This window comes from Camellia sinensis, chromosome 3 (genome assembly GCF_055761805.1).
Source record: "Camellia sinensis isolate YWXY chromosome 3, ASM5576180v1, whole genome shotgun sequence".
In the NCBI taxonomy this organism is placed as follows: domain Eukaryota; kingdom Viridiplantae; phylum Streptophyta; class Magnoliopsida; order Ericales; family Theaceae; genus Camellia; species Camellia sinensis.
Genome location: NC_138963.1, coordinates 42914106 through 42937088, shown reverse-complemented (window position 1 = coordinate 42937088; position 22983 = coordinate 42914106). Strand labels below are relative to the sequence as shown.

General features: G+C 36.9%; 1 protein-coding gene across 1 annotated transcript; it reads right to left on the bottom strand.

The window, feature by feature from the left end:
- Positions 1–19930: 19930 nt before the first annotated feature.
- Positions 19931–20943, bottom strand: LOC145821457 (uncharacterized). Its single transcript, XM_082917978.1, has 2 exons — positions 20779–20943; positions 19931–20230 (listed from the first exon to the last, which is right to left on the bottom strand). Exons 1-2 carry the CDS (start codon positions 20941–20943, stop codon positions 19931–19933), a joined length of 465 nt encoding a protein of 154 aa, XP_082774104.1.
- Between the last annotated feature and the right edge of the window lie 2040 nt (positions 20944–22983).

The window sequence follows — 22983 nt, the reverse complement described above, 5'->3', positions numbered from 1 at the left end:
AATTTAAGCATCTTGGTTCATGCTGGGCTATTGTGAAAGTTGGAACTAGACTGATTCCTGTGTTATTTTAAAGGTAAGTTGGCAGTCGGCTTATATTCGTTTGATGTGCTTGCCTAGGCATAAAACATGGTTAAATATGTTATTTTTAGGTTTTTGCTCAAGTAGGGATCGTATTTGATACCCAATAAATTCTCTGCAGTTTCCTGTGCCAATATTGCTTCTAACTATATTCTCCATTTGCTGCTCTAACATGCTATTCCGTGTATGGCTGCAGGAGGAAATCCAGTTGCTTCAAAAAGAGTTAGGTCAAATACCTCTTCTAAGGATGTACACTCATTTGATTTCAAGGAAATAGATAATCTACCAACCCAGAAGTTCGAAAAGAAATTATCTCCCCTGGTACCACCTAGTCAGGAAAACTGTAATGTTCTTGTTCCTCTACGGTAGTGTGATTTCTTTACATAAATCCATGTCATCTTACACACTTTCAATTGTCTACTTTTGTTATATACATGCAACCATTGTTTTTTCCTGTCTAATTATGGGAGCTTCAATTTCCACCCACAACTTTCTCTCAGTTCACACACCCATTTTCATTTAGAATTTGGTGTCCGAACAAAATTACATGGTTTGAACATCTACTTTCGAATCATAACGTTTCATTCAGAAGTTGATTTCGAATTACCGAACCATATAATTTAATTTGGAAGTTAAAAAGACGGGACTCGAATCGGGTTTCCGGTTTGGGAGTTAGAGCCGGATTCCGATCTCGGCAAACTAGCTCCTTAAGAAACATAGAATTCAATGTTTTGACGCCCCAAAATCACCAAACGACGTCGAATTAGCATGAAACTTGGCATACACGACCACCTAGGTACGAGAGACTTGTGGGAGAAGACAAGACTCGAATGGGATTCTCGGTTTGGGAGTCAGAGTCGGATTTCGGTCTCAGCAAACTAGCTCCTTAATAAACTTAGAATTCGAGGTGTTGACGCCCTAAAATCACCAAACAGCATCGGATTAGCATGAAACTTGACACACAAGACCGTCTAGGCACGAGAGACTTGTGGGAGAAGACGGGACTCAAATCGGATTTCTAGTTTGGAAGTTAGAGCCGAATTTCGGTATCGGCGAAATAGTTCCTTAAGAAACTTAGAATTCGAGGTGTTGACGCCCCAAAATCATCAAATGGTGCCGGATGAGCACGAAACTTAGCACACACGACTGCCTAGGTACAAGAGACTTGTGGGAGAAGATAGGACTCAAATCGGGTTCCCGATTTAGGAGTTGGAGTCGAATTTCGGTCTTGACAAACTAGTTCTTTAAGAAACTTAGAATTCGAGGTGTTGACGCCCCAAAATCACCAAACGACATCGGATTAGCACGAAACTTGGCACACACAACTGCCTAGGCACGAGAGAATTGTGGGAGAATATGGGACTCAAATCGGATTTCCAATTTAGGAGTTAGAGTCGAATTTCGGTCTTGGCAAATTAATTCCTTAAGAAACTTAAAATTCGAGGTATTGACACCCTAAAATCACCAAACGGCGTCAAATTAGCATGAAACTTAGCATTAACGACTGCTTAGGCACGAGAGACTTGTGGGAGAAGACAGGACTCGAATCAGGTTCCCGATTTGGAAGTTAGAGTCGAATTTCGATCTCGGCAAACTAGTTTCTTAAGAAACTTAAAATTTGAGGTGTTGATGTCCCAAAATCACCATACGGCGTCGGATTAGCACAAAACTTGGCACACACGACCGCTTAGGCACGAGAGACTTGTGGGAGAAGACGGGACTCGAATCGGATTCCCGATTTGGGAGTTAGAGCCGGATTTTGGTCTCGGCAAACTAGTTCCTTAAGAAACTTAGAATTCGAGGTGTTGACGTCCCAAAATCATCAAACGGCGTCGGATTAGCACGAAACTTGGTACACATGACCACCTAGGCACGAGAGACTTGTGGGAGAAGACGGGACTCGAATCGGCTTCCCAATTTGGGAGTTAGAGTCAGATTTCGGTTTCGGTAATCTAGTTCTTTAAGAAACTTTGAATTCGAGGTGTTGATGTCCCAAAATCACCAAATAATGTCGGATTAGCACGAAACTTGGCACACACGATCACCTAGGCACGAAAAACTTGCGGGAGAAGATGGGACTCGAATCGGGTTCCCAGTTTGGGAGTTAGAGTCAGATTTCGGTCTGGGCAAATTTGTTTACTTAATTATATTTGTAATTATATAGTTATTAAATTTGTATGTTTTTTGTAATTAACATATTAACACATAATTATTTTGTCATTAATTATTTTTGTTTTTAGTTTTCAAATATTACCCGAGTAGGAGTTTGTTTCTTGTGGAATGCATGCCCGTGAAGAATGTGACTAACTTTTGTTTTTGTTACCCACAAAGAATGATGAGGAAAACTTTTATTTTTGGTTTATGTTATTTTGAATTCTGAACAACATTATGTACTTAAACATTATATATGTATTATGCAACATTATGTAGTGGGGTAATTTGCTGATGTTAAGTTATGAATGCAAGAATATTTTTATTATAGAGAAATTGTTATTTCTGTACAGAAATTTTTATATTATTATACAATTATTGGTTTCTTTTTTTATTTTTTTTCATTTAATACATGTAGTTTTAATATTTTTAATAATTTTATTGCATTTTTTTTTGCGACAACACTATACCGTCGCTAAAACATTAGACCTAAAATGTAAACTTTTTGGCGACATAGGTAATGCCGTCGCAAAATAGTTTTTGGCGATAGAGGTAATGCCGTCTAAAAAAAAAAAAAAAAAATCGTGATAACTTCTTTTGTCGTCTTAAATAAAATTTTTAGCGACGGTAGAAGTATTGCCATCACAAAAGGTCTCATTTTTTACATATTATAGGCGATAGTAAAACGCCATCGCGAAAGCCAACATTTGTCGTCGCAAAAAAAAAAACGGAGGCAGCATGCCATTGCTAAAACTTTTTTGCAACAACCTCTGTTGTGACCCCCCTTTTACCATCGCTAAAAGTCATTTGCCGTCACTAAAATTTTTTTGAGACGACATTAGATGTATCGTCACATTTTGCCGTCACAAAAAATTGAAATTTTTGTAGTGTACTAATGCTACCACATAATAATTGTGCATGTTTGACTTTGCAAGCCAAATTTTACATTCAATTATTATTATTATTATTTAAAGTAGGTTACTCTATGAACTTAACCATCATGAATATATTCAATGCTCACTAACCTAGTAACCTCAACTAGTACCAAAAAGTCTTTGTAAGTTGAGGTTTCATATTTCACTCTTTAGTTCCATAATCATTTTTCTCTATTAGTGTTGAGGAAAAAAATCTCCAAAGGCCCCGTTAAAAATACATTTTTTATAGACAAAAGGCCTCAATAGTAATGTTGTACATAAAACTTCTAAAATTTTATTTTGAATAATAGAAAAATGAATTTTACACACACAAATCACAAAAAGTTAGTAAATATTTAATTGAATATTAAAAAAAACCTATAATTACAATTTTGTTTGCCCTAGCTAAGAATTATATTGTGCCAAAAAAAAAATTTACTTTGAACCATTTACTGAGTTTTGGACTCAAAATGAGACCTACTAAACTACCATTATGTTTGGTTTAGTTTTCAAAATTTACTTTTAATTTTTTTCAAAAACTAGTTGGGTGGAAGAAATGAAAAAACATACTATTATTTTCATATGATTTTATCTTTGTTTGGGACAAAAATTTTTTTAACAAATTCAACAATAAATTTTTTGGTATTTATTTTTGTCAAACTAAGTTGTGTGTGTGTGTGTGTGTGTGTGTGTGTGTTTTTTTTTATTAAAAAAAATAGAAACAAATTCTAAAACCTAATTTTTAAGAAAATGTTGTCTATAGAAGGATCCCTTAAAAAATTTTAATCTCTTTTTTGATTGTTCAATGCAATAGTTTTTTTTTTTTTTTTTTTTTTTTTTTTTTTTTTTTTTTTTTTTTTTGCGGATCTCTTGTGTCCCCATGGGACCATTATTATTATTATTATTATTATTTTTATTTGAGACACAAGATCCATATTAACTAAGAGATCCTTATATTATGTATAATCACATCTAGTTTATTCGTATTTAAATTCCCATTTAAAAAAAAATTATTAGGTACATATTATTCCCAACAAATGAAAAATCACAACACACATTATGTGGTTGATCCCTGCCTTTCAACTAATTAACAAAAGTATTTTTTTGTTTCAATTATAATTTTTTTTTAATATATCACTAATTGAGAACACTACATAAATAATATTACACAACATTTCAAAATTACTGAATAATAATCCCATTTTAAACAGAAAGGTCCCCACGAGAGAATTAATGGAGTCAAAGAATAGAAAGTGAGAAATAGTCAAAGATTTAACAAATCTTGAACCATTTATGAATTCCGAAAAAGGCACATATTGCAATTCATGACAAGTGCTAGGTGGAAAATTTTTAGTCCAATCTTAGAATATTAAAATTTGACACGAAAGTTAAGTTTGATTTGCCCAAATCAAACCAATTATTCCCCTAACTTATTCCCATATAACTCAATCATTTGGGGATTTTTTTTTGATAAACAATAAAATGTATTTCATTTCTTTTTTTCCTTTTTTTTTTTTTTTTGATTTTTGTGATGTTCAACCCAAGCCAACCCCAGTTGATTTTAGTTCTGAATCTAAAATTTAATAACTAATCAAAATTGGATCGATTATAAGTTTGTCTCTAAACCGAACCAATCAAACCATGCACATTTACATTTGTATTGATCATGCCTAAATTGAAGGATCGTGCTATAATTATGATGTTTCAATTTTGTTTTTCTAGTATGGTTTTGAAAGAAAAAAAAAAAAAAGAGAGAGATTTGTTTTAAATAGTAAAATTGTGTGTGAAAGAGAGAAGAGTGGTCTAATAAAGAGAGAAGCAATTTGTGGTAAGTTGCGTGTCGTGCCTGTTTGGTGCAGCTTAAAAGCTGCTTATTTCAGCTTTCAGCTTAATTTAAGCTATTTTGATGTGTTTGGTTTAGCTTATAGCTTATAGCATATAGCTTTTTGGAAGTCAAAAATCAGCTTATTCTTTGAGTGGGGCAGGAGATGTTTAATTTATAAGTCAGAAATCAACTTATGTTCATAGTTATAAGCTATAAGCTGTTTAGGCATAAGTTATAAGCACTTTCCTACAGCTCTACCAAACAGGGCCATTGTGTTGGAGCAAAATAATTGTAAATTCATGGAAAGTCAATGGTTTAAACTAAAGCTATTAAAATTCTTAATCACTCGTCATGGTTGGAAGCAAAATTGTTTAATCATTAATATTGTGTTTGGTTGGGGATTTGGGGAGGGATTTAGAAAGGGAAAGAGAAAAGGTATGTGAAACTATGTGAAATATAAGTATGTTTTATTCACATTTCATCTACATTTTTCCATTTCTCTTTCCAAATCCCTCTCCAAATCCTCCAACCAAACACGCCATTAGGGTTTTTGGCCTAGTGGCATTTTCCCGCAAGAGATCAAAGATAATATTTGAGTCTCGTCAGATATGAGATTTGGTCGCATTTCTCCTTTAATTTTTATCTGTATCATTTGTTACTTGTTGCAGGTTTACTTGTCTCCGTCACTTAGCGGCTCTCCTTCTCCATCCAAATAGGATATATTTCGAACCTAGAAAAAAAAAATCATCTCATTTATTTGAGAAGCATAAATAAATAATCATCTCATTGACCTTGCACACAATGTACAAATAAGGATTAATGCTTGAGACTTTCAAAATAGATGATTCGCATGACTCTCAACTGATTAGTGACCACTCATTATGTATTTTTTTTTCTTCTCTCTCTCTTTCTCACACAAGTGCGTAGGGATTGTGGAAATCTATAGCGCTTCTGTACATATGATTTGCATTAATGCATTATACTTGAGCGAGATAGGTATAGAGATTTTTTTTATAAAACAATAAATAAATAAATAAATAAAATAGTCAAAAGATACAATGACATCAACTTCTGTGCACCTTCTATTTATTTATTGTTATTAATACTTTAAAAATTATATTGACTGGACATTCAATTATGAAAGAAAATTTAACACAAATACAATCATATAAAAATCCTAAAAAATTTTAACAATTACAATAGGGAATGACCTCCAACATTATAATGGGAATGATCATTAAAGTTCAGAACAATTTTTGTGCAACAATTTTTATCAAAGTGAAAAATTAACCCAATTTTTTTTCTTTAGCTTTTTGTCAGAGACTGGGTGCTTGTTATCCTTCTGAGAAGTCGGCTCCACAAGTGGTACTATGTACGCCGTGCATTATGCCTAAGGACCAACCTAGGTGATGCGATAGAGATCTACCCTGCTTGCTTTGCCGCTCACAAACTAATGTGTTTGCAAGATGCTTGGTGTAGAACTCGCATTACTCATGAGTCGGTATGTGACATGCTACCACTACCAATCCATGACGACCTCGTCAGGGGAACATTACCTTGTCTGCCTCCATACTTGTCCGTTCCCCTATCCATGGGAAACCCGCCCTGCGAGGACACCAACCATGGTGCGGACCCCATAATGAAGGTGTTTGGTGTAAGTCTCACGTACTGTCCCCATCACAGGGCCCATAGGCTGGCTCTGATACCACTTGTCATGGACTGGACACTTGTCATCCTCCCGACAAATCGGTCCCACGAGTGGTACTGCGTACCCCGTACATTATGTCCAAAGACCAACCCAGGTGATGCGATAGAGATTTACCTTACCTGCCTTGCCGCTCACAAACTAATGTGCTTACAAGGTGCTTAGTGTAGAACTCGCATTACCAATGAATCGGTATGTGACATTTTGCTAGCTTGAATTGTTCACTATTTTCTTTTTTGATTCATAAGAAAGTGAAAGCAGCTTTGGAGTTTACATAACCAAATAAAGCAATGGGATCAACTAATCCCTTCTAAAGCTGACATTTATCATGTCAATTATTGTTGGAATAATTTTCTGTGTATAATAAATAACTTGAAACAAATCAAACACACAAAATAAATTACTTATAGAATTTATTTAGTGAAACAACTTAAGAACAAGAATGATCAAGTTGAGTGTGTGACACTCTGACCTTAAGACAAATTTGTCCCACTCAGGTACTTACGGAATAATGGCGTCTATTTCCCAAGATACAATGATCTTACACAGATTGTATTAGCACTAAAAACAATCTGTTTTGCTGAACTAGAATCTGTGTTCTATAGCCTCAAAATTTTGTCTAAAACTAATATGAAAAATATATCTATGCAAGAGCGCAAAATGGAAGGCAATCAAAGAATTTTTGGATGATCAAACTACTGGAAAACTTCTAGTATTTATAGGCTAAGTGGTGACCTTTAGAAAGGCCGAACATGTATGATTTCAAACTGAACAGGTTTGATTTTGAATTGAACAGGTGCAAATTGTTGAAAAAGTTTTGAATCTGTCTGGGAAGAAATTAAATATGTCCAGTGCAATCTGTTAAAACAGATTGAAAATCTATTTGAATCTGCTTGGACTGGTTTGGAAATGACACATTGGTTGGGACCAAAAACAAAATTTGAATTCAAACGGTTTGGTGCAAAATTAATTTTTTTTCTGCAAGAATTTTGGAAAAATTTTGTCCAAAAAATTAATGTTAAGACCCGACTCACAACCTACACTCAACTCGGCATGGCTCAGTCGGACGGACGGTGGTGGCGGCGCGCACACGTGTGTGGTGGTTTTAGCCAAAGCCCATTTTGTCCATAACTCCTTCCTGCTACAAACTTGGGGTGCTCCTTGGGGCCCAACCCAAGTTTGTCCACCTAGAGCTTATATGCTCACAAAAGCTCTTTTAAATTTTCATGTGGGACAACCAATTTAAGGAAACCTACATTTGATTCTTCAATTTTCTATTCCACGAACCCGAAAACGACGTCAACTTTCCATTCACTCATAAATGGTTTTGGCGAACCGTTTGCATTGTGTGACTTGCCATACAACTAGGAACACGTCATCTTTTTGGACCCACCCCAAACGACGTATCGGCCCCACTTTTGGGCTCAAAGTTGGCCCAAAATAAGCATATAAAAATAATAATTGCCAACAATCCCCCACATGAATGGAATTTGACGGAGAGAAAATGTAGAAACATGATCTTATTACAGAGAGTACAAAAATTGGAGATATTATGCAAAAGATAGGTAGCTTTTGGCTTTGAACCTTCCCTTGTGAGACACTATCGGATTTACTAGCTAACCAATGAACATGATGTCTTGAACTATTCAGCCATTTGTGTAAACCAAGACAATAGAACTCACACAGTATATTATCAGATATAGTTTAGTTCTCACTATTTTGTTCATTTTGGCCTTCAACAACCTGGTCTTTCATGAGTGCTTTAGAGATTTATAGCCTTTCACAAATCTCATAGAATCGGCCCAGTTCACACTCATATAGGTGATTCTTATGAAAAGTATCCTGCCATACTCCACTAGATATTCCTAAATATAAGAATCATTAAAAGTATTACTTAACCTAAAATGCTGCAAACATCCTTATTTCATCATAAAAATGGGTAGAAGTTTGATTCCCCAGTGATCCGTACGAGTCATACACAACTCAATTGTCCCTTTAAACCTAGATCTTGGGATCTCCAGTCAACTAAGTTGGATTACCATTGTGGTAACTCTTATTTAATAAGCTTAAGTCTCATTCCCCTCGATGAATTCTCAACCAACTCTCTTGATAACCCTCTGGTTAGTAGATCTATTATGTTGTCTTTAGACTTTACATATTCAATGGAAATAATTCCATTAGAGAGTAGTTGTCTCACAGTGTTATGTCGACAACAAATATGTCATGACTTAACGTTATACATATGACTCTGTGCTTTACTTATTACTGATTGACTATCACAATGTATGCATATAGTAGGCATCGGTCTTGGCCACATTGAAATATCTTCAAAGAAGTAACGACGCCATTTTGCTTCTTCCCCAGCTTTATTTAAAGCTATAAATTATGATTCCATACTTCACCTAGCAATGCAAGTCTGTTTGGAAGATTTCTAAGATACAGCTGCACCACCAAGGGTAAAGACATATCCACTGGTGGATTTTGAGTCTCTAGTATCTGATATCCAATTTGCATTATAGTAACCTTCAAGTACTACTAGATATCTGGTATAATTTAGCCCAATATTACGAGTAAATCTGAGATATCTTAGAACCCTTATAATAGTTTTCCAGTGTTCTACTCATAGATTACTTGTATATCTACTTAATTTACTTACCGCATAGGCTATATCTAGACGAATGCAGTTCATCAAGTACATTAAGCTTCAAATAATTTAGGCATACTCTAATTGAGAAATACTTTCCTGTACATTTTTAGAAAGAAACAAATTAACATCCACAGGTGTTCTAACAAGATGATCATCATCTTTGCTAAATTTGTTAAGTATTTTCTCATTGTCACGTGATTGTGACAAAGCATATCTTTCTAATGTTTTGGTAATTTTCATACCAAGAATTACATCAGCAATTCTCATCTCCTTCATGTCAAAATGTTTGTTTAACATTTTCTTAGTAGTTTTAATCATGTCATTATTACTACCTATGACAAACATATCATCCACATAAAGACATACTATAATATAACCTTCGTTTATGTTTTTAATATAAACACATTTGTCACATTCATTAATTTTAAATCCATTTGACATCATTACTTTGTCAAATTTCTCATACTATTACTTTGGCGCTTGTTTTAAACCATATAATGATTTAACCATATAATGATTTAACCAATTCACACACTTTCTTTTCTTTTCCTGAAACATAAAATCCTTATAGTTGTTCTATGTAAATTTCTTCATTTAACTCACCATTTAAGAAAGTTGTTTTTACATCCATTTGATGAATTTCTAGATTGTACAAAGATGCAACGGCAATTAGCATTCTAATGGATGTTATTTTAGTAACTGGTGAATATGTGTCAAATCCTTTAACCACAAGTCTTGTATTGTATTTGTCAATTAATCCATCTGCTTTCATTTTTCTCTTGGAAATCCATTTATACCTAAAAGGTTTACAATCTGGTGGCAAATCCACCAATTTTCAAGTGTGATTTTGTAAGATGGATTCAACTTCGTTATTTACATCCTCTTTCCATAAAGGAGTCTCAGGACTGGACATAGCTTCTTTGAAAGTTAAAGGCTCATTTTCTAACAAAAAAGTTAGAAAATCTAGACCAAAATATTTTGAGGTTTTAGCACGTTTAGTACGCCTAGATTCATTTTCCTCATTTTGATCTAACTTTTGTTATTGTTCTTGATCATGACTAGTAATAGCATCATAAGATCTTTTATTAGTATTAGTCTCTTGTCCAGTTTTATTAGGAAACACATGTTCAAAGAATGATGCATTCTGACATTCTATAATAATATTTACATGCATTTTGGAATGTTCTGACTTATGAATCAAAAACCGATATGCACTACTATTTATGGCATAACCAATGAATATGCAATTAATAGTTTTAAGACCTATCTTAGTCTTTTTAGGATTAGGAATAGCTACTTTAGCCAAACACCCCCACACTTTTAAGTATTTGTAAAATGGTACTCTTCCACGCCACATTTCATAAGGTGTTTGATTCACTTTCTTTCGGAATATTTTATTAAGAATATAATTAGTAAAAAGTATTGCTTCCCCCACAAGTTCTGAGGTAATCTAGAACTTATTAACATAATATTCATCATTTCTTTTAAAGTCCTATTTTTTCTTTTAGCAATTCCATTTTGCTGAGGTGAGTAAGGAGTGGTGGTTTGATGAATTATTTCATGTTCTTTACAAAACTCACCAAAAGGTGATTTATGTTCACCACCCATATCACTTCTTAGGTTTTTAATTTTCTTCTCAAGTTGATTTTCAACTTCATTCTTATATTGGATGAAAGTTTTCAAAGCTTCATCCGTGATTCGAAATAAATAAACATAACTATATCTAGTATAGTTATCTATGAAAGTGATAAAATATTTTTTCCCACCTCTAGTTTAAATTGATTTAAAATCACAAATATCAATATGAATTAATTCAAGTAATTTCATACTTCTTTCAATTAAATGAAAAGAAGTTTTGGTTAATTTTGCCTTAACACAAATTTCACATTTATGATTTGGCTCAATTACAAATTTAGGCAAACATTCCATATTAATTAATTTACGCAAAGATCCATAATTAACATGTCCTAATCTACCGTGCCATAAATTAGAAGACTCAAGCAAATAAGAAGAAGATGTATTATAATTAATCATAGGAGAAATAATTGTCATTACATTCATTTTGAAAATGCCATCATTTATGTAACATTTTCCTACATACATCCCGTTTTTGGTAAGTACAAATTTGTTACTTTAAAAAACTAGCATAAACCAATTTTTAATTAGTAGAGATCCAGAGACTAGATTCTGGCGAATATCCGGCACATGTAGCACATTATTGAGTGTGAATTCCTTTCCATATGTCATTTTTAGAATAATTTGTCCTTATCCTTCGACTTTAGAAGTTGAGGCATTGCCTATGAATAATTGTTCGCCGTTGTCCACCACAGAATAAGATGAAAATATCTTTTTGTCGGCACAGATGTGGCCAGTAGTACTAGTGTCCACCCACCATTCTTTAAGATTTCCGACAAGGTTTTCCTTGGAAACAACTACAGAAAGATCTATGTCTTCTACACCATTAGAAATTTTGTCTACTTCGGTCATATTGGCTTGAGTAGGCTTCTTGCTTGATCTTCCTTTGCCTTTGCGCTTGCTACGGCAATCTTTGGCCCGATGTCCCTCTTTGTCACAGATTTAACATTTGCCATTGAACTTGTACTTCTTAGTTTCCCCTCCTTTAGAGCCTTATGAGGAACTTTCTCCAGAATACTTACGTTTCTTTACTTTTGGTGCGTGTTCCACCACATTTGCCTTAGACTTCATTGGATACTTACCAGCCTGCTTCTCAGAATTGCGGTTATCCTCCTCAATCCTCAAACGCACAATCAATTCCTCTAAAGTCATTTCTTTGTATTTGTGTTTGAGAGGTAGTTCTTGAATTCCGTCCAACCTTGTGGTAATTTTTGAATTAAGGCAGTAACTTGGAAGGATTCACTGAGAAACATGCCTTCTGCATGAATGTCATACATAATGAGTTAGAGATCTTGAATTTGACTGATCACAGATTTTGAATCAGTTATCACAAAATCCAGAAATTTACCAACCACAAATTTCTTTGAGCCAACATCTTCTGTTTTGTACTTTTTTTTCCAAGGATTTCCAAAGTTCCTTTGCCGTCTTGTTAGGACTATAGATATTGTACAATATGTTATCAAGTCCGTTTAAGATGTAGTTCCAACAAAGGAAATCAACATTTTTCCAGGTATCGACCGCTGCAACCACTTGTCGGTCGGTTTCATCCTCTTTTAGAGTAGGAGCATTCTCATGGAGAAAACGTGTCAGGTTGAGGGTTGTAAGATAGAACAGTATTTTCTACTGTCATCTTTTAAAATCAGTTCCTAAGAACTTCTTTGACCTTTCACCGTGATTGACTGGAATAGTCATAACAGAATGAGGGGTTATAACAATTGCAGTCACCATACCAGTACTAGTTTGAACATTAGTTTGACTAGTTTCAGTAGCCTTGAATTCTAAATTATAAAACAAAATTATAATTAGAATTTTATACTATACAAAAAAATTAAACAATAAACACAGAATTTAATTCTGTAAAAATAAAAGAAACAAGAATTGTAACTTTTGTTTTCAATTAATTTGAAAATAAAATTTTATTTAAACAAATTAATTCCATACAGAAAAATATTTCTGTAACACTTCAAAAATTAAAATAATGAAAACAAAATTTTAATTAATGAAAACTCAGAAATTATTTCTGAAAACCGAAATTAATTTCTGACCAACTTCACAAATTAATATTCTGAAATTGTTAATGATAAATAGTATATTATTACTATTTGTCAAAGAAAATAAAAAGTATATTACTACTATTTGTCAAACAGTATTTACTACTATTTGTATTTCCCAACCAGAATATTACTTCATATAAGCACATAAAATAATTTATGCAAGACGAATAAACAAAGAAAATGAAACAAACGAAAAATTCTATATAAACAAAATAATTCGGGTCTGTCTTAAGATTGTTGGAACAATCTTCTGTGTATAATAAATAATTTGAAACAAATCAAACAAACAAAATAAATTACTTGCAGAATTTATTTATCGAAACAGCTTAATAACAATAATGATCAAGTTAAGTGTGTGACACTTTGTCCTTAAGATAGATTCGCCCAGCTCAGGTGCTTACAGAATAATGACGTCTATCTCTCAGGATACAATGATCTTACATAGATTGTATTAGCACTAAAAACAATTTGTTTTACCGAACTACAATCTATGTTCTATACTCTCAGAATTTTGTCTAAAACTAATATGAAAAATATATCTATGCAAGAGAGCAAAATTCAAGGCAAGCAGAGAATTTTCGGATGATCAAACTGCTGGAAAACTTCTAGTATTTATAGGCTAAGTGGTGACCTTTAGGAAAGGTCGAACAAGTATGATTTCAAACTGAACATGTCTAATTTCGAATTGAATAGTTGCAAACTGTTAAAACAGTTTTGAATCTGTCTAGGAAGAAATTGAATCTGTCCGGTGTAATCTATTAAAACAGGTTAAAAATCTGTTTGAATCTATTTGGACTGGTTTGGAAAGGATACACTGGTTGGGAGCAAAAACAAAATTTGAATTCAAATTGTTTGGTGCAAAATTCAATTTTTTTTTTTTTTTTTTTGCAAGAATTTTGAAAAAATTAATATTAAGACCTGACCCATACTCGGCATGGCCAGACAAACGGCGGCGGCAGCACGTGTGTGGTGGTTTGATCCAAAGCCCACTTTGTCCATAACTCCTTCGTTCTACAAACTTGGGGTGCCTTTTGGGGTCCAACCCAAGTTTGTTCACCTAGAACTTATGTACTTACAAAAGCTCTCTTAAATTTTCAATGTGGGACAACCAATTTAAGGAAACCTACGTTTAACTCTTTAACTTCCCTTTCAATGAATACGAAAATGACGTCACCTTTCCATTCACTCATAAATGGTTTTGACGAACCGTTTGCACCGTGTGACTTACCATGAGGCAAAGAACACATCACCTCTTTAGACCCACCCCAAATGACGTATGGGCCCCACTCAAATTCGGGCTCAAAGTTGGCTAAAAAAAGCCTATAAAAACCATAATTTTTGTGGTTGTTGATTTTTGACCACACAACAAAACAAGGAAACTTAGCAGGGGAGCATTGGCAGAATAGATTAAACCCGAACAACTTGTCCCAGAAAAATAAGAATCCGGCAGTGGTTCGTCTACCCGGGGGTACTCCGACGATCAAGCCAATAATCAAATATCTCTCAAAGATAATTAATAATGCTTCACTCACTAGACAGAACATAAAAGCATACCTTAGGCCCACAAGGGTGCCCTATTTTTATAGCTAGCACTGACCTGATCCCTGTAAAAGCCTCACTTCAATGAACTTTGGCTCAGTGCTCATCTTGGACTCTCAGCTAGATAGGGATAAACTCCCTAAGAGTTTTATCTTTATCTAGACTGAGATCTTTCCCTATGTTAAGACTCATGTCCCTTATCTGCTCATTTTGGATTCCGGTATCTCTGCAGATAACCTCAGCCTAGCCGAGATAACCTCGGTATCAGGACCATGTCACATGGCACCTTGGCTGACACTTCGGCGTCACCTCAGCCACATGCAGTCACTCACAAAATATGTCCTCACAACTGTCCCCTAAGTTTTATTACCTCGGCAACCTGAGATGATGGAACTTACATAGCTAGTTCATTCACAGCGTTAGCTGAAATTCATTCTTTCTTCCACATCCGAGATCATTATTTGTCAGCTTCATGCACCCAGAACTCAACTGTCCATTCGTCACAAATCAAGAACCAAAAACCAAGTTTTAAAGTTTTCTCAACCGAATCTGCTCCTCTAGCCGAGGTTTCTGCCTTATTCAATCAAGAACTCCAAGAGTTTTATCTACTCATGAGCTGTCACGCACAGTTTTTCTCAACCATTGTTGCCACGTGTCCTTTCCTTCTCAGTTTGTACCTGACATGCGCTATCTGCGCACGCCGCCTAACAAGCACGTCGTCCAAGGTGTTTAATTATATTTTGCCGTCTTTTCACATTTTAACAAAAACACTTTCTCATTCTCGTACTCTCTCTTAAAGTTTTCTCTGTCTACGAAATTTCCCTCAAACGTTCATTACCGTCCTTTCAAGCTTTCTGTGTTCACCTGACTTCCGTTTCAGGAAAGCTTTTTACCACCGGGCCCTAGACAATACCAATGTTGGACTCCGGCGAACTTCTTTCCAGCCTTTAATGTGTAAGTTCATAACTTCTTGTCTTGTAATCTCTGTCCTTTATTTTTGATTTGTTGCGTATCTGTTACCTGTTTACATGTTTATTCGTTGTCATTGCAAATCAGTTTTTGTTCTTGAATCTTTGTTGTACAATACATCCTTGTGTCTATTCACATTGTTCGTGATTCCCGTACACACATAGTGTTCATAAATTTAAAGTTCTAACAATTTTGCCACTGTACTTTACTTTTGCACATCTGCACACACTTGCTTAATGTTTCTTGAAAAATGTTACTTTCTTGATTCTAAATCATGTTCTTTTATGTTTTTCTTTGACTTGTTTCTAGATTCTTGCCTTTGATTCTTGTTTTCGTATAGACTTAGGTTTGGGATTTGATAGAAATCACATTTTTTAGAAAAATTGAAACAAACTCCTCCTAGATCTTCAAAAACCCTCGCTCCAGTTCCAGCTTAGGTTTTAGCCGAGGTTCCCAATCCCTACCATTTTCTCTGTTCTGATATTCACCCCAAAACACCCAAAGCTGAGATAATGGGTATGTTTAGGTAGAGGGTAGATTCCCCAGAAAAACTTGAGCACTTTAGGAGAGAGTTTTCTATCCCAGCCGACATCCAGCTTAGGCTTACTGGGGAGGAGGACTCTATTATGCCGGATGGGGATTACATGCCCTTCCCAGTGGTTGCCTTTATCAAATGTGGACTTTGGTTTTCCCTTGATATACTCTTTTATGAAATCCTCCATTATTACAAACTTAACCCCATGCAACTTGCCATAAACTCATATCGGATCATTAATGGCATAATTGAATTAGCACACTGAGAAAAAGCTAGGATCACTCTAACCGACATCCAATTCTGCTATACTATGTATGGCCTTAAGTCTAAAAAATGCTACATATACTACCTCAAGCCCAGATCGACCGCTTACAAATTAATAGCCGACCTCCCAGACTCTAACAAGGGTGCTAGAGACGATTATTTCATCGTCTTAGGTAACTGGGAGTTTGCACCTGACGACGACCTTCATCTCTATCCTCTATGCCGATCGATGTTTAAAGAGGGTGATGGTAAGAGCTGAGTTACCTTTTTAATCATACTTCGGCTAAGATTTGTTGGTATATATCTGTTTTGTGATGTTCTACTTCTTTTTGCAGCTCTTCCCTAGCCAACGAAGGATTTTCGGCAGACCTTCTTCCCCAGCCCCGATCTAAAAAGGCTTTTAAGTTTGGATATTAATAAGTGCAAAGCCCCTTTGCTGCTTAATTATAGCCCGACCTACAAGTCTGTGTTACCTGACGTCCAACACCGGAGCAAGACTCCCCCATCAGTAACAACTCCCACAGTTGCTTCATCGTCAAGGCCAGATCAGGCCTCTTCATCGGACCCACTAGAGCAACCCTCCACTTCTGCTCCAGCTCAACTAATCCCACCATCCCAACGCCGACGCCGGTGTCGTGCTCTACCAAACGTACCAGCAGGCCAAACTCGTAGCTGAAAACAACAAGATTCTAAGGCGTCAGCCTACAATCCGACCAGTTCTCCCATCGCCCTTCCCACTATTCACTTCGACACCAAAGTTACATTTGTCGCCACTGCTGACGAAATGGGTGGTAAACCAGCAGTCATTGAAGACTTTCTAGCCAACATCCTAGGGGTAGTGACTATACAGTCCTTCTTTTCTTCCTCTCAATCCAAGCCAAAGCCAAAGAGAGTCAAGAAGGCTAAGGCCAAGGCTACAGTGACTCAGATTGATTCTGAGGACACTGTATCGATCTCAAAGCTAGCTAAGGCTGAAAAGAACACTCCTGCTGCCGACAAGAGGCCTGCAGAGGCCCCATCGCCCGATGTACCTTCAGCAAAGAAGCTGAGCCTTTAATAGCTAGTGATAGCGCGCTCAATGACGTCAAGGTCAAGACCGCCCTGTCAACGGCCGTGTTCCAACCCGAGGACATGAATTATATAGCCAACCTCCATGAATACGAGAATTTCGGACTGATGATACAACACTCAGTCTTGGTAAGTCACATTCTTTACATTTTTTTGAAGTTTTTCAATACTTAGCCAAATTTCACTAATCTGTTTCAATCCTTGCAGGCCATCCAGCATGCACATTTGTATACGGTCAAGACAGAGATGACAAGGAAGAAGTTGGCAAGGAAGACTAAGGAAGCTACCGAACTCCTCTCCTCACTCAATCATGCCAAAGGCAACAACCAAGCTCTGTTGGACTAGGCTAAGACTTCCAAAGCTACTCAAAATCAAGCCGAGGAAAAAGAAAAAATGGTCGATGCTGAAGCCGTAGCTGTCAAGACTGATCTTGAGGCTGCCAAAGACAAGGCAGCTAAGCTAGAGGCCAAGCTTCAAGAGGTCCTTGACGCAAAGAACGCCGAGGTCAAGGAGGCTGATGAAAAGGCCTTTGAAGAAGGGCAATCCGCCATCCACGACCAATATAAAGAGCAAGTCAACCTGGCTTGCAGCCGAGGTTATTACCTCGGCTAGACAATGGCACTCAACAAGATGGTTGTCCCAATGGACTCCTCACTTTGTGATATTGACCAGTTCCAAGTGCCTTTCCCTCCAGCTTTACAAGAATTTGATGACGATGCCGATGAGGCTGCAAATGAAGACGAGACTACTACTGGGGCCAAGTCCCCTACTCTAAATGAGCAAGTCCTTGACATGACTCAAGATGAGGAGGACGAGGTTTCCAAAAGTGCCTCTCCCAAGAGAGTCGTGTTAGAAGTCGAGGTACAAACAGCCGAGAAGAGCCTCGACCAAACTCTTCTCGAGATCGAGGCGGAGAGGACTGCCGAAAAGCTTTCCCAGCTGTCTGTCAAGGTCGATACATAGCCAATCGCCGAAGCAGAGCGGTCCACTTAGAATCTCCTCTTTTTTTGTACTTTGTACTTTTTCCTCTATAGTCATTGTAACCTTTTGGACAATGTTTTAACTTCAATTTGGCCGATGTGCCTTTTTGTACTTGAACAAGTTGTCTTTTCTAAATGCAAGTCAAGTGTTGAATGTATGCCTTCTTTTTTTTCTGTGCATGTTTACTGCTTTCTTATATAGAATATTTTTGGCATTTCTTCATAATATACCTTAACTGTATAATAACTCCGGGATATAATACCTTGGATACAAACCTTGGCTGTCTTCCTCGGGCAACCATTGGCATACCTCGACTAACACTTTAAAAATATCAAAATATTTTTACAAGTGTTATTCAGTATTGTTTTTTTACCTCCATATGCTATCTTCTATTAAGACTTCACCCTTTCCAAGTTTTATCAATCTGGTTGGTCACCTCAAGTAATATGTATCTCGGATACTTTATTCATACTTACCTCAGTTAACTTCAACTTGTAAATTTCTCTGAAATTTCAACAAGTATTAAGCCCATTTCAACTTGTAAATTTTTCTAAAAATTCCAACAAGTCCCAAGCTCTTAAGTTTATTTATCATTCCTGCTCCCTGCCCCTAAATGTGAACCTAAGTTCCACTTAAGCTCACATTTAAGCATGTGTCTATGGTCCTTTGCCGAAGTCAGATTCAAACAAATACTTCCCGAGGTGTTTCAACCTTGGTTTTCTCTGTTAATGAATTTAGTTCCATTTTGAGTTTGACTTTACCGATGTGGGAGGTCCAGGTTAATTCAACTTAGTTCAACTCTATTATATGCAAGTATAATTCAACTATGTCATATAATGAGTCTAAGTTATTCGTCATGTTTCATTCAGAAACATCACTAACTTAGTTCAACTCTATTATATGCAAGTATAATTCAACTCTGCCATATAATAAGTCTAAGTTATTCGTTATGTTTCATTCAGAAACATTGTCAACTTAGTTCAACTCCATTATATGCAAGTATAATTCAACTCTGCTAAATAATAAGTCTAAGTTATTGTCATGTTTCATTCAGAAACATCGACAACTTAGTTCAACTCTATTATATGCAAATATAATTCAACTCTACTATATAATAAGTCTAAGTTATTCGTCATGTTTCATTCAGAAACATCGCCATAGGACTGGTCAGTCGTATCACACAAATTTTAGATTCATAAAAATCAAACTAAAATTTTATTATTACTTCAACTAATGACATAAACTTCGAAAAACAAAAGTCTAATGATAAAAAAACAACAAGTTGCAAGTGTTCCAATGTCTTGGCAACTCTTTGCCATCAATGTCCTTAAGCCGATATGCCTCATTGCCGGCAACCGAGATAATTCTATAAGGCCCCTCCCAATTTGGGCCTAGCTTACCCTCCCTAGGATCCTTCTTGTTGCTGACTACTTTCCTCAACACAGGTCTCCAACTTTGAACTCTCTAGAGTTGACCTTCTTGTTATAAGTCCTAGCAAGTTGTTACTGGTATGCCCCCAGCCGAATTGCTGCTCTCTCTCTTTTCTCCTCCAATAGGTCTACATCTCAGGCTAGAAATGCCTCATTTGTACCATTTTCCACTCCCTGGGTTCTGATCCCTAGAATGCCGACTTCTAGTAGGATAATTGCTTCAGTGCCATAAGCCATAGCAAATGGAGACTCCCTAGTTAATTTTCTCGACGTAGTCCGATATGCCCATAGTACATTGGGTAACTCCTCCACCCATTTTTCCTTTGCTGCTTCCAGCCTCTTTTTGATCCCATCCAAGATAGTCTTATTGGATGCTTTTGCCTGACCATTACTCTGAGGAAAACTTGAAGTAGAGTAGTAGTGCTTGATTTTGTACTTTGCACATAAGTTTTTGATTAGCTTATTGTCAAACTGTATACTATTGTCTGCTATTATTGCCCTTGGAATCCCAAACCTGGTGATGATGTTCGTCCATATGAAGTTCTTCACATAAATGTCTCAAATCTTTGCAAGGGGTTTAGCTTCTACCCACTTTGTGAAGTAATCAATTACTACTAGCAAAACTTCTTTTGCCTAGTTGCTTGGGACAATTGTTCATTTAGGTCCATGCCCCACTGGGCAAACGGCCAAGGACTGGTTACTGGGTTCAAATCTGCGGCTGGTTGATGTATCAAAAGCGCAAACCTCTAACACTTCTCGCACTTTGTGACGTAGGCTTCAACATCCTTCTGCATGTAGGGCCACCAGTGCCCTTAAGTAATGGCCCTATGAGTAAGTGATCTGCCCCCAGCATAGCTGCTACATACCCCTTCATGTATTTCATACAAGAAATCTTCAACCTGGGAGGGATGCACACACCTCAAAAGGGGACCAGTAAAAGACCTTCTGTAGAGATGTCTTTTTGCTGTTAGGCTAAACCTTACCGACTTCAGTCTGGTCTTGTGCGCCTCTTTGCGATCATCCGGTAACATGTCGTCCCTAAGAAACATCACTATTACATCCATCCAACTTAGACCCATCTCCACACACATTGCTTCATATTTTGTGATCAGTGATTCCATACTTGGACCTGACAAATAATCAACCATTATTGTCCTTACCTCCCCTGATTTCATTGCACTAGCCAGGTTAGCTAAGGCATCGGCATGGCTATTGTCATCTCAGCTAACCTGCTGTAGTCGGCAATCCTAAAATAAGGCTAGCAGTCTAACAACTTCTTTGACATAGGTTATCATTCTTTCATCTCGGGCGACATACTCGCCTATTGCCTGGTTCACAATAAGTTGGGAGTCTCAGAAGACTACCATCTCGTCGACTTCCATTGTTGCTGCTAACTTCAACCCTATGATCAGTGTCTCATACTCTGCTTCATTATTTGAGGCCTTAAACGCCAAACGAATAGACTGTTCTAACATTCGCTCATCTAGTGATACTAACACTACTCCTGCCCCCGCTCCTTGACGGTTTGAACTTCTATCAACAAATAAGCGAAAGGAGGCGCAGATATAGATGTCGCAAGGTTTTGGTTTCTCTACCTTCTTTTGCTCTGCTGTGGGGTTTTTTATTCCCAATTGGGTTTCTTCTTGTTTCCCTGGACACCCTAAGCCTCGGCTTACAAGAGCCCGATGTGAGATGACACCAGGTGTGTGAACTCTTGGATTTGAGAGAACTGGAGCTATGGTCAGGTATTTTTTCAAGTCGGCCAAGGCGACTTCGCACTCCTCTGTCCACAAAAAATCTATGGCCTTCTTCAATAAACTGAAAAATGGTTTACACTTATCTGAACTTCTGCTTATAAACCTATACAGGGCTGCAACCCTTATAGTCAGCATCTGTACTTGTTTTGCCAATGTTGGGCTCTTCAAGTCAATAATGGCCTTGATTTGATCTGAGCTTGCCTCATTGCCCATTCTAATAACCAGGTATCCTAGAAACTTACCAAACCTAACTCCAAATGCGCATTTCGAAGCATTAAGTCAGAGCCGATATGTTCTAAGAATATCAAAAACTGCCTTCAAGTCGGCCAGGTGATTTTCAGGTTCATTAGACTTCACGACTGTGTCATCAATGTATACTTCCACTATTTTGCCAATCAGATGTCTAAACATCTTGGTCACCAACCTCTAGTAGGTTGCTCCTATATTTTTCAACCCGAAAGGCATCACTCTGTAGCAATATAGCCCTTTTGAGGTGATAAATGCAGTTTTCTCCTCATCAGGGGGGTACATTGCTATCTGGTGGTATCCCTTGTAAACATCTAGGAAGCTCATCCTTCCATGCCCTGAAATGGCATCTACTAATTAATCGATATTGGGCAGTGGGAAACTGTCTTTGGGACAAGTCTTATTCAGGCTGGTGAAGTCCACGCAGATCCTCCACTTCTCATTCTTCTTTTTCATAACAACTATGTTTGACAACCAAGTTATGTAGTTTACCTCTTGAATGGCTCTGGCCTCTAATAATTTGTCCATTTCCTCCTCTACTGCCTCCACATGAATCAACGTCGGCCTCCTTGCTCACTGAATGACAAGTTTAGTCGACCTTTCTATATTTCGTCTCTGGCAAGTGACCTCGGGATAGGCACCTCATATGGCGTTCAGGCAAACACCTCTATGTTTGCTCGCAAGAATGACTCTAACTCCCTTTCCTCCTCCTCAGCCAATCCTGAGCCGAGGAGAAAGAAGTGTTATTCATCACCTTGTTGCACTAGAATTTTCTTTAAGGCTTTCTCGCTTTTGTCGGCTGGCGCTTTGCCAACATCATCCAGGACCTTCATGTCCTCACCATCAATTTCTACTATTTTTGCTTCTCGCCCGTTGCATGTGGATTTCATTGCTACCATGGAACAATTCTTTGCCTGCGCCTGATCCCCTCTGACCTCCTCAATTCCATGCTCTGTTGGGAACCGCAACAGTTGGTGTAGTGTTGAGGGAACAACCCTCATTGCGTGCAACCATGGCCTTCCCAAGATAACATTGTAAGGGGAGAGGGTGTCAATTACTGTGAATTCTGTGCTTACTTTCTTGGTGCCTGCCTACAACTCCGAATTTATTGCTCCCACTACAGATGTTGTCCCTAATCTTCTCTTTCTGTCCGTTGTTGGCCATCTATTCTCCTTATGTTCCCAC

Excerpts from the sequence above, each read along its gene's own strand:
- LOC145821457 (XM_082917978.1), bottom strand. The coding sequence starts at position 20,943 with ATGGTTGATTATTTGTCAGGTCCAAGTATGGAATCACTGATCACAAAA. Across the intron at positions 20,231-20,778 it reads ACAAGACCAGACTGAAGTCG|TACAAAATCAAGCACTACTA; the intron begins GTAAGGTTTAGC and ends TTATGTGCAAAG.